General features: G+C 36.3%; 1 protein-coding gene across 1 annotated transcript; it reads right to left on the bottom strand.

Moving 5' to 3' along the window:
- Positions 1 to 426: 426 nt before the first annotated feature.
- On the bottom strand, positions 427 to 3,450 carry LOC127092263 (uncharacterized). Its single transcript, XM_051031110.1, has 3 exons — positions 3,080 to 3,450; positions 2,759 to 2,978; positions 427 to 882 (listed from the first exon to the last, which is right to left on the bottom strand). The coding sequence occupies exons 1-3, from the start codon at positions 3,268 to 3,270 to the stop codon at positions 667 to 669; spliced, it is 627 nt and encodes a 208-aa protein (XP_050887067.1). The 5' UTR covers positions 3,271 to 3,450; the 3' UTR covers positions 427 to 666.
- Between the last annotated feature and the right edge of the window lie 14,660 nt (positions 3,451 to 18,110).

The raw sequence follows: 18,110 nt of genomic DNA, 5'->3' as shown, positions 1-18,110 counted from the left end.
AGGTTATAAGTTACCCATTTCTATAAACTTTCATCATACTGTTTTCCAATTAAAATGGAACATGCGGACTATTCAGTCCAAGGGTAACACAGTAGTATTGGAAAAACAAGTGATGTAAGAAATAATGTGTTCTAGTTACACTGTTTTGAATGCTTAAGAAGAGAGTGCTTCAAAACAAGAATAGCTGGGCGGATGAAAGGCGGGTTGACAGTTTTTGTGTTTCCAATTTGACAGCGATTGTAATCACTGTTTTAGGCCTATTGTAAAGCCATTTAAGGAGAAAAGTGCTCCCACATCACAAACTTATCGGTCGCCATTTATTCCATGTGTTCGTTTTTTAGTTAGAGAACAGTAGGACAAGCACCTAAATAGTAATTGTATAAAAGTGCTATTCAAACAAAAGAAAACCAGAGTAGCACACTGAGAAATCGCAAATTGGTGCTTTATAGAATTTATACCATAATATAAGTTACCTTCAACTGCAGAAAGGTACACTGACTAATTTTATTCATGTGAGAATTAAAGCAATTACATTAGGTTTTCTTTCACACAAAGACACAAGAACTCTTGATAAACGAATACTGTGTAATGTTTTGCTAGTACATTTCGCAAATTGCATTGCATGGACAAGTTTCTCGTCTACTAGAAAGGGAGGCAAAAACTGAATCAGAGATCAAGTTTACCTGCCAAGTACCAAGAGTGTATTGCAAGGCTTCCAAATGACAAGATATTGGCAAGGGAAGATAGTCCATGAATCATACCAAACTTCTTGTTCATCGCTGCAAGCTTTGGGTTTTTCTTTGCAACTTCAACATTTTTTGACCACCCAACTTCATCTCCAATCTTATTCTCTCTCTCCACTTTATGCCTTTGTTTCATCATCTGTATCAGACCAACAAAATGGTTGCATTATTTATAAACAATAAAAACAAGCAATGAGCGACTGTGGGTAGCTTAACATCATAAAATGTTGTCATGACTTAACCAGAATAGGATTACAGCCTGCGGGGGAAATTATGACAAATGTTTGCGAACTTATGTCAGATTAAACCTCATTTTGCAAATATAAATTTGGCTAAAACTAAGTTTGTTGTAACTTGATTTATACTTTGGTTCATTTTTTCAAACATATTTGATAAAGTGAAATTTATTTGGATGATGCAAATCAAAAGTACTTATAAATGTGTAATAGCCGAAAATGTTATGAGTATTATAACATGGTATGACAGGTATAGGGCAAAATGGTAAATGAAACTTTCCAAATAACACACAAAATAACAGCTCTATTACTTCGGTGTCAGCGTTTGAAGCCAGACATGGCTTTGCTAATGAACTCAACTAAAAGTCAAATTCCATTTAGCATGAAAACATAACTTAGTTCTTGAACATTTGTTGTCAACATTGAAGAGGAAAAGTGCTGTTGTTACATCAGTGCTGCTGTTACTGATAGACAACAATAAGAAGAAAAATACCAGAGAGAAAGAACAAGGGAGAAAATTTGGTAGTTACTAGAATAGGAAATGGTGGAAGAAGAGAAAATGAGGAAGTAGAGAAAGAGATTAAAAAGTTATACACATCATGAAATTTACCGAGGTTTGAAGAAAAACTACTTTTAAACATTGTCTTGATATAAAATTATGCAATATAAGCAAGCTTTTTCATTATTCTGGTGAATACTAAGCTTTTTTTGCATAATGTTTCACCACCAAACATATTTGGCAAACTGATTGAATTATGCAAACTAAAATCAAATTGAGAGAGTCAAGAAGAAAAGAGTTCGCGCTTATAAGAGATCTCAACGACTCAAGGTTTTAGACTTTTAGGGTTTGTTTGGGAGTTGAATTTTGAAAGACTAACTCTATATTTAAATATATATTTGATATTTTTAAAAGTTTGAAAGAACAACATGATAAATAATCATATAATACTTCAATCCCACTTAATTCATTTTTTAAAAACATTTTATAGTGCCCTTAATTTACAATATCAAATATATTGAAAATTTAGACTTAACCCTCTAAAACCTTGCCCTCCAATCACAAAAGAAAAAATATATAATGAAACTCAATTTCCTCCCTCTACTTACTAGGCTATGTTTAGATTGATGGAACAGAAGGAAGTGGAGCGGAGCAGAATGGAACATAACGGAATGGAATGGAGCGGGAGTGGAATGGCATATTGATCCACTCCACTATTTGAGTATCTATTAATAATGTTCTATTCCATTGCATACACCCCAAATCGGATGGAATAAAAAATGGAGGATTAGATGGAATGGATTTCATCATGTTCCATTCCATTCCATCCACGGCTTACAAATCCAAACAATCACATATTTACCACTTCATTTCATTCCATCACGTACCACCAATCCAAACATAGCCTAACACGGATCAATAATTAAGGCCTTGTTTCATTGAGCAGATGTTATCCTATTTCATTGCACCATATATCACCAATCCAAACACACCCTAACAGGGAACAACAACTAAGGCCTAATTTCATTGAGCAGATGTTATCCTATTTCATCGCACCATATACCACCAATCCAATCACACCCTAACAGCTTATAGAGAGGTTATGTGCGGGTTTTTTCGTTCCCCCTTCTGTTGTGAACAAAAAAAACTTATATATAAACACTACGGTAAGATGAGCAATCTCAATTGATATGTTTAACCTAACAACCCCTAAATTATATGAATATTCTAGTGGCCTATTCTAACAATTGTGATAGCAAAATCTGATAATAAAAAAATACCTCAATTGTCATTGGCGTAAAGACGAACAAATTAGTAAGATTGAACGCAAGAGCAGAGAGCAAGAAGCCAAGTTGGTATTTCTCACTAGTAGATGAAGTTTTCCATGGGTGAAGGTATCCAAAGGAAGCCACTGCGACAGAGATACAAACACCAACCATGGAGAAATAAGCCGGAAACATCTTGCTTTGAAGATTACCAAACTGATGCCTAGGCAAATTCCTAAACAAACAAATTCAACAACACATTAGCACTAATCACAGATTGAATCAACATATAATCATAATTAGGAAAAATGATAAGTAAAATTAAAAAGTGCGTACTTGAACATGATGATCCCGCCGATAAAGGTTACCCATAGAGCGGCGCCGAAAGCGATGGAGAAACCCAGGAGGTGGGCTAGTTTGAGGTAAGTGGAAAGAGTGGTTGATTTTGATCCGAATGTTTCCGGAGAGAAAATTACTCCGACGGCTAGGAAAACTACCGCCGTCGTTATGAGAGCGGCTCTACCCATTGATAGCGGTGGTTATGGTGGTTCTGCCAAAGGACTGGTGAGATGGTTGAAGGGGTGAAGAAGGAGCAGAGTATAATATTGTTTGTTTATTAACTCTTTCTATCCACCAAACCATCTAACCAGTTCATTGTATTGAATTGATCAAATTTTCCGGTTTCTAGAACATTCTACACCTAAACCAAATACCACTTTTATTGTTTTTCTTTTAATCTTTTAGGAAATCATATTACTATCTACTAGGGGTGGTAAAACGGGCCCGGCCCGCGGGCCATGCCCGTTTTACCCGTCATTTTTGGCGGGCCGAGCCAAGGATTTAGGCCCTCACCCTCAAATGTGTCCGCCCCGCCCCGCCCCGTTTTTTTCGCGGACTTTTGCGGGCACATGTATTTACATAAATTTTTGTATTTTTAGGCTTAAAGAGTGCAGTGCCCGCGGGTTTTTCCCGCCCCGCCCTCACTTTTTTGCGGGGCGGGTCTAAGTTTTAGGCCCACATCCTCAACTATGACCGCCCCGCCCCGCCCCGTTTTTTTGCGGGTTTTTGCGGGGCGGGCCTAAATGGGGCGGGCATGCCCGTTTGCCACCCCTACTATCTACTACGCCAAATTTGTCGGTTAAATTTTTTTTCTATGCACGGGTCCTTTTAGTTATCTATTTATTATTTGATTTAAATGATTATTTGGTCCGATAAATGGGTGTGCTTTTCAATTTAATTTAAGATTTTTTTTTTAAGTTGTTTTGTATTTAGTCAAATTTTTCTTTATAATTTTTTTTTTAATTCAAAGAAAAATTCGCAGAAAATCCACATATTTTAATGTGGATTTTGATTTTAATGATTAAAATTAAAAAGATTTAATATTCATAGATCATTTTTAAATAAAAAAAAAATCAGGGATCAAATTGAAAAGTATGTCAATTTGCAGGGACTAAATAACTATTTAAATTTTATTATTTTGGATACGATGAGACAAAAATAATATTGGCCTAGAATTTTTTCTCCATGAATCCAGCACAAGTTCATGTTCTTTTCCCATAAACCTTCGTGCAACCACCAGTGGAAACCAAAGCGAATAAGTCGAGCAAACCTAGTAAGTCATTCGCATAAGCTCTTGTCAATGAATGAAACATCCCAACTAGCCAACTCCTGACACAGTGTGTTAAAGGAGATATGCTCTCCATTTCAATCTTTGGAGACAAATACATTATGGGGCTCGAATCTTGTAAACATAATACACACAAAAGGATACTCAGGCCTAATGGCTCCTCCCCCGAACAGTAGTCCAACTAAGGGCTCAGTTGGAGAAGCTCTGGAGCTCGATTGCTAAGTGGAGAATCACGTTCTTAGATAATGGATTTTTTTTTAGTTTCTCTAACCTTGAAGATGTTATGCATGTTAGATCCATGCCCTCATGGAATCTAGGCATTTTGAAGTTATTCCCTTGGACAAGGATTTCATTCCAAACAATGTTAACCATACTTCGGCCCAAGTATGGGTTTGTATTCATGGCATATCTCAAGATTATTGACGTTCAAAAACCATTTTTGCCATCGTTAGTAGTCTCAAAATCCCCATTTGCATTTATTCAACATCTAATAGGTCTCCCATGGAGAGGAATTTTGGACATTATGTTCGGTTACTGGTTGATGTTGATTTGTTGAAGGAACTGAGAGATGCAATTTTGGTTGAGAGGGTAAGATACGCCTTCTTTGTGGATATCAAGTACGAGAAAATTACGAATTTGTGTCACTATTGCAAAGCTTTGGGGCATTCAGATGCTAATTGCAGAAGAAAGTCTCAAAAGGAGGTAATGTATATTGGAAAAAAAACTGAATATACAAAGTCCAAAGTCGAGTACAAGAAAAGGACTAGTGGGCATCCTGGTGAAGTGGAAACTCAAAACATTCAACACTAACCTCTAAGGGGCGAAACTAGTGGTGTCGATAAAGAGTTTGAGGATAAAAATACTTGTGGACAAATGCAAAATGGGAGGGGTTAATGAAAGTTCAAGCTCTAATGCCTTAAAGTTTGTAGACGCGACACGACTAACAAACACTGAGGATACTACAGATGTTTCAAAGGATAGAAATGATGCATTTCTCAAGGAGTCGTAGGCTAACATGGCTTATGAAAAAGAATAGTCTACAGAAGAATATATTTCAGAAAATCAGGTTGGTAAATTCCAGCTAGTTGTGTCTAAAAGTAAGAAAAGAAGAAATAAAACAAAATCAAAGGAAGCTTATCTAACCATATCCAAAGTTGGTTCACATAAGTCGTCTCAATGAAGTGTCTTTTTTGGAATATCAGGGGACTTGCCAATTCCCCATCCAAATTGGCGCTTGGAAAAATTCTCAAAAATAACAATCTGATATTTGTTTGTTAGTGAAGTCGTGGATGGACCAACATCGTTTCCCTTTAGCTTTTGGGGACAGACTAGACATGAAGATCTTTGTTGTCAATAATAGGCCTCTTTTGACTTATAACATATGGTGCATTTGTAAAAAAGTCTTTAGACCCCTAAATCATAACCATCAATGATTAGGTTGTTTATTTTAACCTCATCATAGATAATACTTTTGTTTGGTTTACTGCAGTTTAAGCCTCGACTTAATATGTTAAAAGAAGAATGCTTTGGAATGATCTTTTTGCTGCCCTATCCAATTTCAACCTGTGGTGTTTAGTTGGCGATTATAAATTTATCATTGGAGCCTATGAACATAGAGGCATTAACAACCCTTGAAAAGTCTCAATGGATGACTTTAAAAGTTATATCAATATAAATAATTTGATGGAATCCTTTACTAATGACCCTTTTTATACTTTGCATAATGCTTTTGGTACAGTGTACGGAACATATGCCCTTCAATCTTTCAGAGTCTGAGTTGTCATCAAAAGTTGTGTTTTGAGACCAAAGTCTGAACCCTCATAATATGATGCCTTTAGATGATGATGAACCGTTTTAGATTTTGATCAATCATAATTAGGCAAACATTGCTTCTTCACATATGCTAATAATTAGGATTAGTTTTATGCTTGTGATCTTGTACACTCAAACAAAATGTTAGCATACTCATTTGTTCTTTAAATATTTTATTATCATCAAAACCTCAAGAGATATGAACAATCTCGTTCCAACAATGTTTATGTTTTGGTTCACTTTGACGTAATGCTATGTGAGTGCATGTTTTAGTTGAATCTTTTACTCTTTGCAAGGCCTCTTAGTGATTTATATGTTGTTATGTAATTTTCAAGGATACTTCTCACGTTTTTCATCTTTTTCTCTTTTTGATGTTTTCAAAGGGGGGGAAGTATCAGGTTTTATGATGCACGTATTCAAGGGGAGTTTTGGTAAAGACACCAAATGTTTTGTAAGTTTTGCCATCATAAAAAATGGGGAGTATATGAGTGCACTATTCTCATAGATATATTTTGAATGATGTCAAAACTATGACACTTAGTATTTTATGTACATTGGATCTTATTATTTATGTATAAATATGCATCATCATAATAAGATATTTAAAGTCATGTTAGATAAGCAATTATAAGTCATTCTAACATACACAAATATTATAATACATCGTGATCCATCATTGATCACTCCATTCACTTATCTAATACGTAGTCCATCCTTTTATAGTACCACTAACGCCATTAGCACACATACCAATCATTCGTGACACACTAATTAAATTACCGATACAGACTTCATTCATATCCATCATATTTTTACATTTCCTTCCACCTATTGTAACCCTCTGATAAATCCATTAGAATGTTTTTTCTCCTGAATTAAAATTGTAGTACTCCCTCTCATCTAACCAATGCACCAAACCCCGCCTTAAAACATGACACAAGTCAAAAGTTATAACTAAAATCGTACAAAGGATTTTTAAAAAAGTATGTTATTTGGAAGGACTAAAATAGTACACACCTGTAGCGGTAAATTTGTGATCATCAAGCTATGGATAAACTTGACGTCAATAAAACCAGAGTCGGCACCGCGCTTTTATTGTTTCCAAAGGAAAAGGGAAAAGTACAAATAAAACCCAAAGATAAGAAGTTTTCAAATCAAAACTAATAAATGCTAGAGATTACAGGAAAGGGGGTTGGTTACACAGAGGGAATGTGTTAGCACCCAAAGTGTCCTATGTACTCCTGGGGAGCCCTTTTTTATGTGTGCATGTATTTTTGGTATAAAATATGTTTGATGAAATAGAGTGTGGGATGAGAAAAGAATTCATTGATTATATTTTGTGTTTGACAAGACCTTCAGTCTTATGCCTATGTACCAACCTAAAAATGAGGGATCAAAACCCCGTAGTTCGTGGTAAAAATTTCAAGTAAGTTCGTGAATTACTTTTAGCAAAAGTTTGACAAAAAAAGGCACAAAAAGCCAAAAATTTGAATGGAGTTATTATTTCTTTTTGTCTTTTGAAATTTAAGTCAATATGGTTAAGTTTATATACAAATTTGATTAAGAAAAAGATTTAAAAATTCATTGACATAAGACCAAAATTTCTAATCATTAAAACATGTCTAAGTTTGAAATCACAAGTAAAGAAAGTTTTTGAAAAGAGGGAGAGATTTTGAAATTTAAGAAGTGGGAGGAGATGAATAGGATATCCTAAGCACATATTTAACAGTTAAGAGTTGAAAAGATCTAACCAATGGGATGCAATCCAACATACAAGAATGTCATATAGAAACCCATTTCCCTTTGAACTTTAATCAAGCAATAATCAATAAGCAATGAGCAATATCCAGACATCATGACGATCAAGGCATCAAATAAAGATAGCCATATCCAAGCAGGCATTCCAATAACTAGTAGCCTTCATTGTCTTCCAATGTAGCAGATGAAATATTCCTTGATCCACTCAGAATAAATCATCATAACAATAATAACATTTAAGCACATAGACAGAGTAGCAGATGAACCAAAAAGATCCAATGTCTTGCATAAGATGAAAGTTGTCAAGAATAGCTCAGTCTCAGATGTTGGCATTGGCCAAGTCCTTTAGCATACGGAAAATTGCCTATTTCTAAGTCCAAAAGCTCATATCAAGTCCCGACAGTCCACCAAATATTTTTTAGGGTTTTTCTTGTTATTAGGTGTTTTAAGGTTCTAAGACCACAAACAAAACCAAAAGCAAGCAAACAATATATACAATCACAAGATATGGCTCAAATGAGCAAAGTGAAAATAACTTGAAACATAAACAAGTTATATAAAATGTAAATGACAATGGATGATAAATGACCGAAATTTAAATTGCATAATTGTAAATGACTTGAAAGAAAAGCAATATTAACAAGAGTTAATCAAATGGTAGTCAAGTGTTAGTGGTGATTTTTAATTGATTAAGTCATTCTTTGGAGAACACTAAATCATTCATTCACAAGTATGAATCCTTAAACCAATACATCTTTCATGAGAAGGGCTCCAACTTGGATAATTCAACAAGTATGCCACTAGCTCCCATGAAAGGAAAAAATGTCAAGTCTTCACACAATGCCATGAATAATGGGAGACTTACAATCTCACTTACTAGAATGTTATGCCTTGAGGGTCAAATTTAGCTCTATGTTAAGCAATCGTAATTTGACTTATATAGAAGTCACAACTATCTGAGGTCGGGCAGTAAAAATATATGTGTTAATGCATGTTAGATATTTAGTACAAAGAATCAAACTCCTAAAACATACCACACACTAAAAGAAAAAAAGAAAGGACTTATCTCAATCATACTTGTATTGATTCATCTGACACTAGGTCATTGATGAATCAATTAGTCTTTAGACATTAGAGATTTCATTGGCCCAATGGGGGGATGGGAAAGAATAGGGACGAAGATGAAGAGGGGGGGGGGGAATATAGATACACAAATTGATCATGAGAGGAATTTCATCAAACCAAAACCATCCATTCATTTTGGGAGATGAAATGTACATTTCATCAATCCCCTAAATCCAATGGTTTTGATCCAACAAAAGTCAAATTAATCATGACCAAGACCCAAACTGAAAGTCAAACACCACATGACCATAAAAATGGCTCAACAATATTTTTAAACATTTAATCAATTAAAAATCACATTAAAAATAAATTAAATTCATTTTAATTTGGACAAAACCCCAAATCCATTCAAAACACGAAATAAATGGCCAAGGGGTTTATCCTAGGTTAAACAAGGTTAAAGGACCTTTGACCAAAAAAATTATGATTTTTAAAAAGTCAGAAGTATTTTTAGACAATTAAAAATATGCATAAAAATACTTAATTCATGAAAAATACCAAAATTAATCCAAGAAATAATTTTACTTAAGAATATGGAAGAGAAAAATATTTAAAGATTTTTGGTGAAAGTCCCATATTTTTTGGATTAAAAATGGATTTATTATGAATTAAACAAAATAAGGTAATTAAATGAAAAATTCGAAAATGCAAAAAAAACAAAACAAGAGCCATCAAATCTCCCTCATTAATTGAGGTGGCAGATCTGATGGTCAGCCGTGTGCAGTCCACCAAAGACCAAGTTAAACACATTTCAGGAATGGTAATCGGAACTAAGGGATGAGATTAAAACATTTTGAATGGATCAAAGGGTTAGGAACATGTCAACACACCACCAGAGCTAAGTGATAATGCGAAAATACATCGTATATTTGCCTTGATTTACACTAAAAAATTGTACCACTTTCATTTATATTCCGATTATTCCGCAAGTGTTCGAGTTATTTTTGCAGGTATTTCAATTCTCATGCTTAAATGAGCAAAGTATAGAAAAGAAAGGAAAAAAAGAAGAAACAGAAGAGAAAACAGCAAAAAAGCAGAGAATACAAATTATGTGCATGTGACGACCGTCACAAAGCCTGTCACGACCGTCACGCCCTGGGTGTCACGACCGCCACATGCCCATCACGATCGTCACAAGGCCAAAATCAGCGCATTGAATCTGTCAACAGAAATGATCCACACGACCCTTATTTCTCGTTCCTCAGACACTTTCCCGTGGATTTTTCACTCAACCAAGTCACCCATATTTCTCTCAACTGAAAAGACCAAATGAAGAATATAAAAGGATGGAAGTTGGAAACCTACAAGCACACTTAATTTTTCCTCTCTAAAGCCAGCTTTCAAGACCTTTCTCTGCATTTTATTTTTCCACAACAATTCTATTTTTCTTTGATTTTTCTTCAGCAACATTGTTTTTTTTTAACGTTCAGAGCTTTGATTTTCCCTTTTCCCTTTCCGTTTTTCATTTAGCCGAAGTAGTAGTTTCCTACACTGGGGAACTACTACAATTTATTTAATTTAGTTTAAGCAATTATTTCAAAGAAGCGGAATCCTACCGACATGTGGATGACTGCTCAAGTACTTCAAGATTCGGCGTATTCTATTAATCCAATTTCCAGGTTTTAATTCAATTACTATTGTTATTGCTTTATTATTACTATTATCATGTTTGCTTTATTGTTGATCTGTTTATGTTCGTTTGTGTTTGCGTTATTTAACATGTCCGGCTAAAATACCGGTATCGGTATGTAAACCATATTTAATTAGACGAGATTTAATAATAATCGGTGTAAAACTTCTTTTCTCAAACAATTTTTTTGGCTGTGGTTTTTTATTTAAATTTAATTAACTTTGTCACAAGAGTGAGAAGCTATTTAATACGATTTTGCCACGAGAGTGGGAAATTAACTAAGATGAGAACCGACAATCGCGAGAGCGTGAGGGTCGAATTGGATAGTAAAAACTAGGCATTGATTTTAAAAACAGCGAGAGCACTTTAAAAGCAATTAGAACTTATTTATTTTCAAAAAGTATTTTTAACTTAAAATGGGACAGCGAGAGCGTACATTATGACTTAAAGGTATAGTCCGAATTAACAATCACGAGAGTGTGAGATAAAGCCTTTTAAATAAGTATTTTCTACTGAAAGATATTTGGTACTTAAATTATACACCGGTGACTTATCGAATCCATGACGATTAATATGTTGCATATTGATATCCTCCTATTTATATTTTATTAAGACTTAACTTCCCTTATAGTTAATTTTCTTCAACCAAACTTCTGAAAATCATTTCCTTAGCTAAACATAGCAACGTCGGTAGCATTAGTTTGACCATCGGTCCCTGTGGGTTCGATATCTTTTAAAACTAAAACGACTAGACTGTGCACTTGCAGTCAAGTACCCGATATACTATATTCTATATACAGTCACTAGACGTATCAAGTTTTTGGCGTCGTTGACGGGACTGATTTAGTCAAATAGTGTGATTCTTTCGTTGCCCAGTATAGACTAAGGCACTCTTTTCTCTATTACTATGTATCACCCAAATTTTCTCTACGATTATCACTCTCAGTATTTTGAGGAATCGCAAGATTCCTATAAATACAACCTGGAAATATTAATGGAGAATTTCATTGAGACGCAAACTCACTCTAGGATAGAATCTATGATGGAACGCTTTGTGGCTACACAAACTTTTCAGAATGAAGAATTTAGAAAACAAAGTCTCTATACCAATGAAACCCGTATGCAACTGAACACTGTGGTCAAGTCCATCGTCACTCGCAATGAGGCATTTGAGACTTAAATCTCCCTGCTTGCGTAGGCATCTCTAGGACCATTCCCAAAGAAACATACGGATGTTGTAACAATCACCAGTGAAAAATTTACCGAAAATCCTAAGGAGAGTGATAATGAGGAGGGTTCAGGTGAGAAAAGAGTAGAGATTGAGAAAGAACCACTGGCACCACCCAAGAGGGAGGTTGTCAAAGAGGTAGAGAAGGAAGAACTATGTGTTGTTCCTCCTCCCTATAAATCACCAATTCCTTTCCCGCGAAGGTATGTGGAAGTCAAGGTAGACCCCAAATCCGAAAGATATGAAGAGCTATCAAAAAATATCCACACCAATGCACCTTTATTTGAGACCCTGAACAAGAAGAGAAAATTAGAAGACTATGAAACTAGGGAACTCATTAGTATTAGAAGGGGAAAACCAGACTTTGAGGTGGTGGATGCAAAAATTGAACCTAAGCCTGAAAAGGTAGCTCTCAGGATAGAGCCAAAACCACCACCACCAGTTCAGAAGGATAAACTACCTCACAGAAGAAAAAGAAGAAAAGGTGACGGATATGATAGATGGATTGATAAGTGGCCATGGAAATCGAGGATAATTAAAAGTTTGACTGAAAAGTTACTAGATGTCTTAAGAAAATATCCAACTGCGTTAGGCTACAACATCACTGACCAAAAAGGAATAAGTCCTTCTATCTGTATGCATCGCATTATGCTAGAGGAAGATTGTAAAAGCTCTAGAGAACACCAAAGAAGGATAAACCCAATCTTAAGTATTGTAGTCAAGGATAAAGTAAAGAAGTTATTAGAGGCGTGATTGCAAAAGTTGTGACCGTTGCATGTGACGAGCGTCACATGCAGTGTTACACCCGTCACAGAGGCGTGAGGCCTGTCACAGATACGCCACGCCTATCAGACATTAAGTACATGACCGTTACACACGACCGTTTCATATGGCCATTACGCAAGACCGTTACGTGTGACGACCGTAACAGCCCTGTGACAATCGTCACGGATCTAGAAGGCGCGCCTACAAAAACAGGCGCACTTTATTTCTTCTTCCTCATCTAATCATTCTATTTTCCTTAACCATCCCACTCACACCACTCTTTTCTTCATTAACCCTTTCATCACATCATTTTAAGCGAGAAACGTGTTAGTACCTTATAACTCACGAAATCCATCTCTCCCACCAAAACCTATATTTTCAAATTCGCACACTAAATGGCCCGTCAAGAGAGAGTTGCTCCTGACCTCTCAAATATCGTATTCAGATAGGGAGAAGCCAGCGAGCAACAAAGAGACAACTACCTCAGGTTCTATCAACGTTTAGTCCAAGCTACGAGGTATGTTGATAACGGCTGTCTAACGGAGTTGGGACTTTTAGATAACATAGAATGGATGCTGAACAACTCTAGTTTGACGCAACTTTGCACCAACCCGCAACCAACTTATGAGGCGCTGACCTTGGAATTCCTGAGTTTATTCTCCTATATTACCCCTCGTGGTGCAACTCAATTTCTCACCGGAGTTGTCACATTTAGAATGTTCGGTACCGAGTATTCCCTGAACCAAACTCAAATAGCACGAATACTTGGCTTCCGACATGGAGAGGGAGTTCACTGATGTATCCCTGGCGGATGGTCAGAAATAGCATTTGGAGTGTGGCATAGCCTTACCAAATGAACGTCACAAGCTGGGATGCGCTCAACGTAACATACATCCATAACCCAGCTATAAGATATTTCCACCGAGTCTTAGGGCACACGGTTTTTGGAAGAGTCAACAATCACAATGTAAACTCTAAGGAGCTCTTCTTTCTTCACTGTGTGTTCACCCTGGTGGCGTTCAATGCCACCCCATTCTTGTTGGCCAACATCCAGGCTGCATGCATGAGAGACAGCACGACGTTCTATTTTGGAGGAATCATCACCTCCATAACATTAGGTCTGAATCTGGGGGATAGGCTCGCCAACTTACCTGCCTTACTAGTCGAGTTCCTCAACATCGACTATTGTCGTTCCTCATACCTCATCAAGGCCAGAGACGACGGGAAGTACCATCTTGTGGTTAGGAACAAGATAGTTTGAAGCATCATTATGCCCAACAGGAACCGTACAAATCCGCAGAATATGGCGAATTGGATTTTTGATATGAACGCTCCTGAGCCCAATGAAGGAGATCCTAATAATGGAGCAGATGAAGTTGAAGAGGAACTTGACCGAGAAATGCCACAACCACTTCCTGAGTATGCTGCAGAGACATCTTCCTGAGGCCAGTGAAGAAATGAGCGACGACCCGCCACCATGGAAGACATATACGCTGAGATGTTACGACACAACAAGAGGATGGAGGAGCGCCAGACAGAAATGATACAAATGATCCAGCAGATACAGAGGGATCAACATGACTATGCGAACTGGCACGACCAGGGGATGGCGGAACTTTTCGAAGAGATGACTGCCCTGACACATCGCGTTGATGCCATCCAGGAGTACACTCAGCATTTGGGGTTGGATCCTACCCAGCATGGTAAAAGTGAGCGTGCATGAGCAAGAGTTAGAGCGTGCAGAGCCCAACATCGTGACGACGAGTAGTGATCTTCGTGTTTCTTCCCTTTTCATTCTTTATATTGTTGCATTGAGGATAATGCTTTGTTTAAATGTGGGAGGAAATCCATGTCTTTCCTTTACTTGTTTCTATTTTTAGCCATAACAATTTTTTTTTGTCTTTATCTAATCATTCATTCATTTATATCTAATTTGCCATAATAAAAATTTTGTTTTTAAGTTAAATGCATACCCTGTGAGTATATAGGTTGCCTTATAGAGGTTTTGTAAGGAAACTGAGAAAAATCTAACAAGATTGATACTGTCTTGACACCTTAGATCTCTCACTTTTACGAGATCAGTTTGAATACCCATTATACCGATACCTAAAGTCTCCATTTTAGATTAACCCATAATAGTTTATACTAGCAGTCAACACCGTCTTAAACACAAACCATGTGAAGAGCCGATGAATATAAGTGATTGATGCCTACGAATTAAGAAGATCTTTCATACTTTTGCTATCGAGAAATTGAAAAATGCACCATACAAACGGTTGCAAGATGTACAAAAGGAAGGAACAATAAAACCCAGTTGGTTGGTTCAGAGGTACTTGGTATTGGACTCGATATGGCGAACTACGATTCGATCCCCTACAACCTTCAAATGGGATATATAAAGGGTCACCACACTAGTGTACCAGACCCCGTGCTAAAAAAGGATCAAAGTCACTAACCGGCTACTTCACTAAGTGCGTGTAAAGGCAAAGGGCTTAATGTGATTGCGCTAGAATAAAACCGAGTGAAATAGGAACGAGAAGCTTTAGGTTGAGCTATAATAGCATGACTCAAACTGGTTTATATCAAACGAGAGATCTACGTTAATGCTTATTGCCTGTGTCGTCATTGCATCTTTAGTGTTTTACTTGAGTATCTGTCATCTTAACGAAGTACATAACAACCACGTACAAATTGGAAATGTGTTATGTATTCGCGTTTAACTAGTGTTTTCAAATGTTATTTGCTTGAGGACAAGCAAAGATTCAAGTTTATGGGAGTTTGATAACGCGAAAATACATCGTATATTTGCCTTGATTTACACTAAAAAATCATACCACTTTCATTTATATTCTGATTATTCCGCAAGTGTTCGAGATATTTTTGTAGGTATTTCAATTCCCATGCTTAAATGAGCAAAGTATAGAAAATGAAGGAAAAGAAGAAGAAACAGAAGAGAAAACAGCAAAAAAGCAGAGAATACAAATTATGTGCATGTGACGACCGTCACGCCCTGGGTGTCACGACCGTCACAGGCCCATCACGACCGTCACAAGGCCAAAATCAGCGCATTGAATCTGTCAACAGAAGTGATCCACACAGCCCTTATTTCTCGTTCCTCAGCCACTTTCCCGTGGATTTCTCACTAAACCAAGTCAGCCTTATTTCTCTCAACTGCCAAGACAAAATGGAGAATATAAAAGGATGGAAGTTGGAAACCTATTGGCACGCTTAATTTTTCCTATCTGAAGCCAGCTTTCAAGACCTTTCTCTGCATTTTATTTTTCCACACCAATTCTGTTTTTCTTCAACAACATTGTTTTCTTTTACCGTTCAGAGCTTTGATTTTCCCTTTTCCCTTTCCGCTTATCATTTAGCCAAAGTAGTAGTTTCCTACACTAGGGAACTACTACAATTTATTTAATTTAGTTTAAGCAATTATTTCAAAGAAGCAGAATCCTACCGACATGTGGATGACTGCTCAAGTACTTCAAGATTCGGCGTATTCTATTAATCCAATTTCCAGGTTTTTATTCTATTACTATTGTTATTGCTTTATTATTATTATAATCATGTTTGCTCTATTGTTGATCTGTTTATGTTCGTTTGTGTTTGCGTTATTTAACATGTCCGACTAAAATACTGGTATCGGTATGTAAACCATTTAATTAGACGGGATTTAATAATAATCGGTGTAAAAATTCTTTCCTCAAATAATCTTTTTGGTTGTGGTTTTTAATTTAAATTTAATTAACTTTGTCACAAGAGTGAGAAGCTATTTAATACAATTTTGCCACGAGAGTGGGAAATTAACTAAGGTGAGAACCGACAATCGCGAGAGCGTGAGGGTCGAACTGGATAGTAAAAACTAGGCATTGATTTTAAAAACAGCGAGAGCACTTTAAAAGCAATTAGAACTTATTTATTTTTAAAAAGTATTTTTAACTTCAAATGGGACAGCGAGAGCATACATTCTGACTTAAAGGTATAGTCTGAATCAACAATCACGAGAGTGTGAGGTAAGTCCTTTTAAATAAGTATTTTCTACTGAAAGATATTTGGTACTTAAATTATACACCGGTAACTTATCGAATCCCTGACGATTAATGTGTTGCATACTGATATCCTCTTATTTATATTTTCTTAAGACTTAACTTCCCTTAGAGTTAATTTTCTTCAACCAAACTTCTGAAAATCATTTCCTTAGCTAAACATAGCAACGTCGGTAGCATTAGTTTGACCATCGGTCCCTGTGGGTTCGATATCTTTTAAAACTAAAATGACTAGATTGTGCGCTTGCAGTCAAGTACCCGATAAACTATATTCTATATACAAATCCCGAGACGTATCACTAGGGCTCGGGTCATCTTCTCCGATGAACCTCATTGGATTGGATGACCACCAACCATCATCAAAATGCTCAGGAGCTCGAATCTGGCCTTAATTTCCTCTAATTCCAAGTATATTGAAAGATACAGGATTTGAATTTTGAGGATCATGAACTGGGTTGCTTCGATTTGACCTCAAAGCAACTCAATCGTGTTGCCTACATTGGTAGGACTTCAGCCAACCAAAAATCAAGGAGAACGTTGAAGAATTGAGAGAGAATTGAAGGTTCAACGTTTCTGAAAAATCACATTTAAGTAGCTTCAAATTGGCTTGATCTCGATCTGAATTTGCTATATTCTTCCTCCTCTTGCTTGCAGTGATCAATTGAGATGAAAAGGGCTATGAATCCTTGGAGTTTGAACTTCAAAACAGAATGCGAAATTCAAACTCAATTTCAAAGAAATCTTCAAGGAGTTCTATGGTGTGAGGTTTTGAGATCTCTTGGAAAAGATTGGGCAAGATGTGTGTTATTTTTGAAGTCAAGGACTTGTTTATATAGGAAATTGAATTCCTTCTTGAACCCCTTTGAAAAATTGCCAAAATTAGTAACAATGGTGCATGGATGCATGAGCAATGATTTGGGCCTAAAGGATGATGTAATCCAACTTCAATTCGTGCATAATGAATACTGAGGTCATCATATGTAGGCATGGCAACGGGGCGAGTCGGGGACAGGTTTTACCTCCCCCAAACCCAAACTCAAACCCAAATTTCCAAACAATCCCCGTTCCCCTCCCCAAACCCAAACGGGGATGGAGAATTAAAACCCAAACTCGTCCCAAACGGGTTCGGGTTGGGTTCGGGTATCCCCGCCCCACCACCATCCATTTAATAAAATCAATTTTTTAAATAGAAATATTTATTTTTTAAAAAACCATATTATATTACAAGTAATAAAATAAAACAATCTAAAAACATTTCATACATACATTTCGAATATTTTAAATAATTAATATAAATCAAAATATCAAAATATTGGTCACTTATTTAATATTTTAAATTATCAAAAATAAATAATAATGTACATAATAAAGTA

The sequence above is a fragment of the Lathyrus oleraceus genome, chromosome 6, assembly GCF_024323335.1.
Source record: "Lathyrus oleraceus cultivar Zhongwan6 chromosome 6, CAAS_Psat_ZW6_1.0, whole genome shotgun sequence".
Classification (NCBI taxonomy): Eukaryota; Viridiplantae; Streptophyta; class Magnoliopsida; order Fabales; family Fabaceae; genus Lathyrus; species Lathyrus oleraceus.
This window is presented reverse-complemented; position numbering and strand designations above follow the sequence as displayed.

What these genes read in the sequence shown, in the direction of transcription:
- LOC127092263 (XM_051031110.1), bottom strand. Translation starts at nt 3,270, where the DNA reads ATGGGTAGAGCCGCTCTCATAACGACGGCGGTAGTTTTCCTAGCCGTC. An exon ending in GGCGGGATCATCATGTTCAA is followed by an intron (nt 2,979 to 3,079) that starts GTACGCACTTTT and finishes TTGTTTGTTTAG; the next exon opens with GAATTTGCCTAGGCATCAGT. An exon ending in TTACGCCAATGACAATTGAG is followed by an intron (nt 883 to 2,758) that starts GTATTTTTTTAT and finishes GGTCTGATACAG; the next exon opens with ATGATGAAACAAAGGCATAA.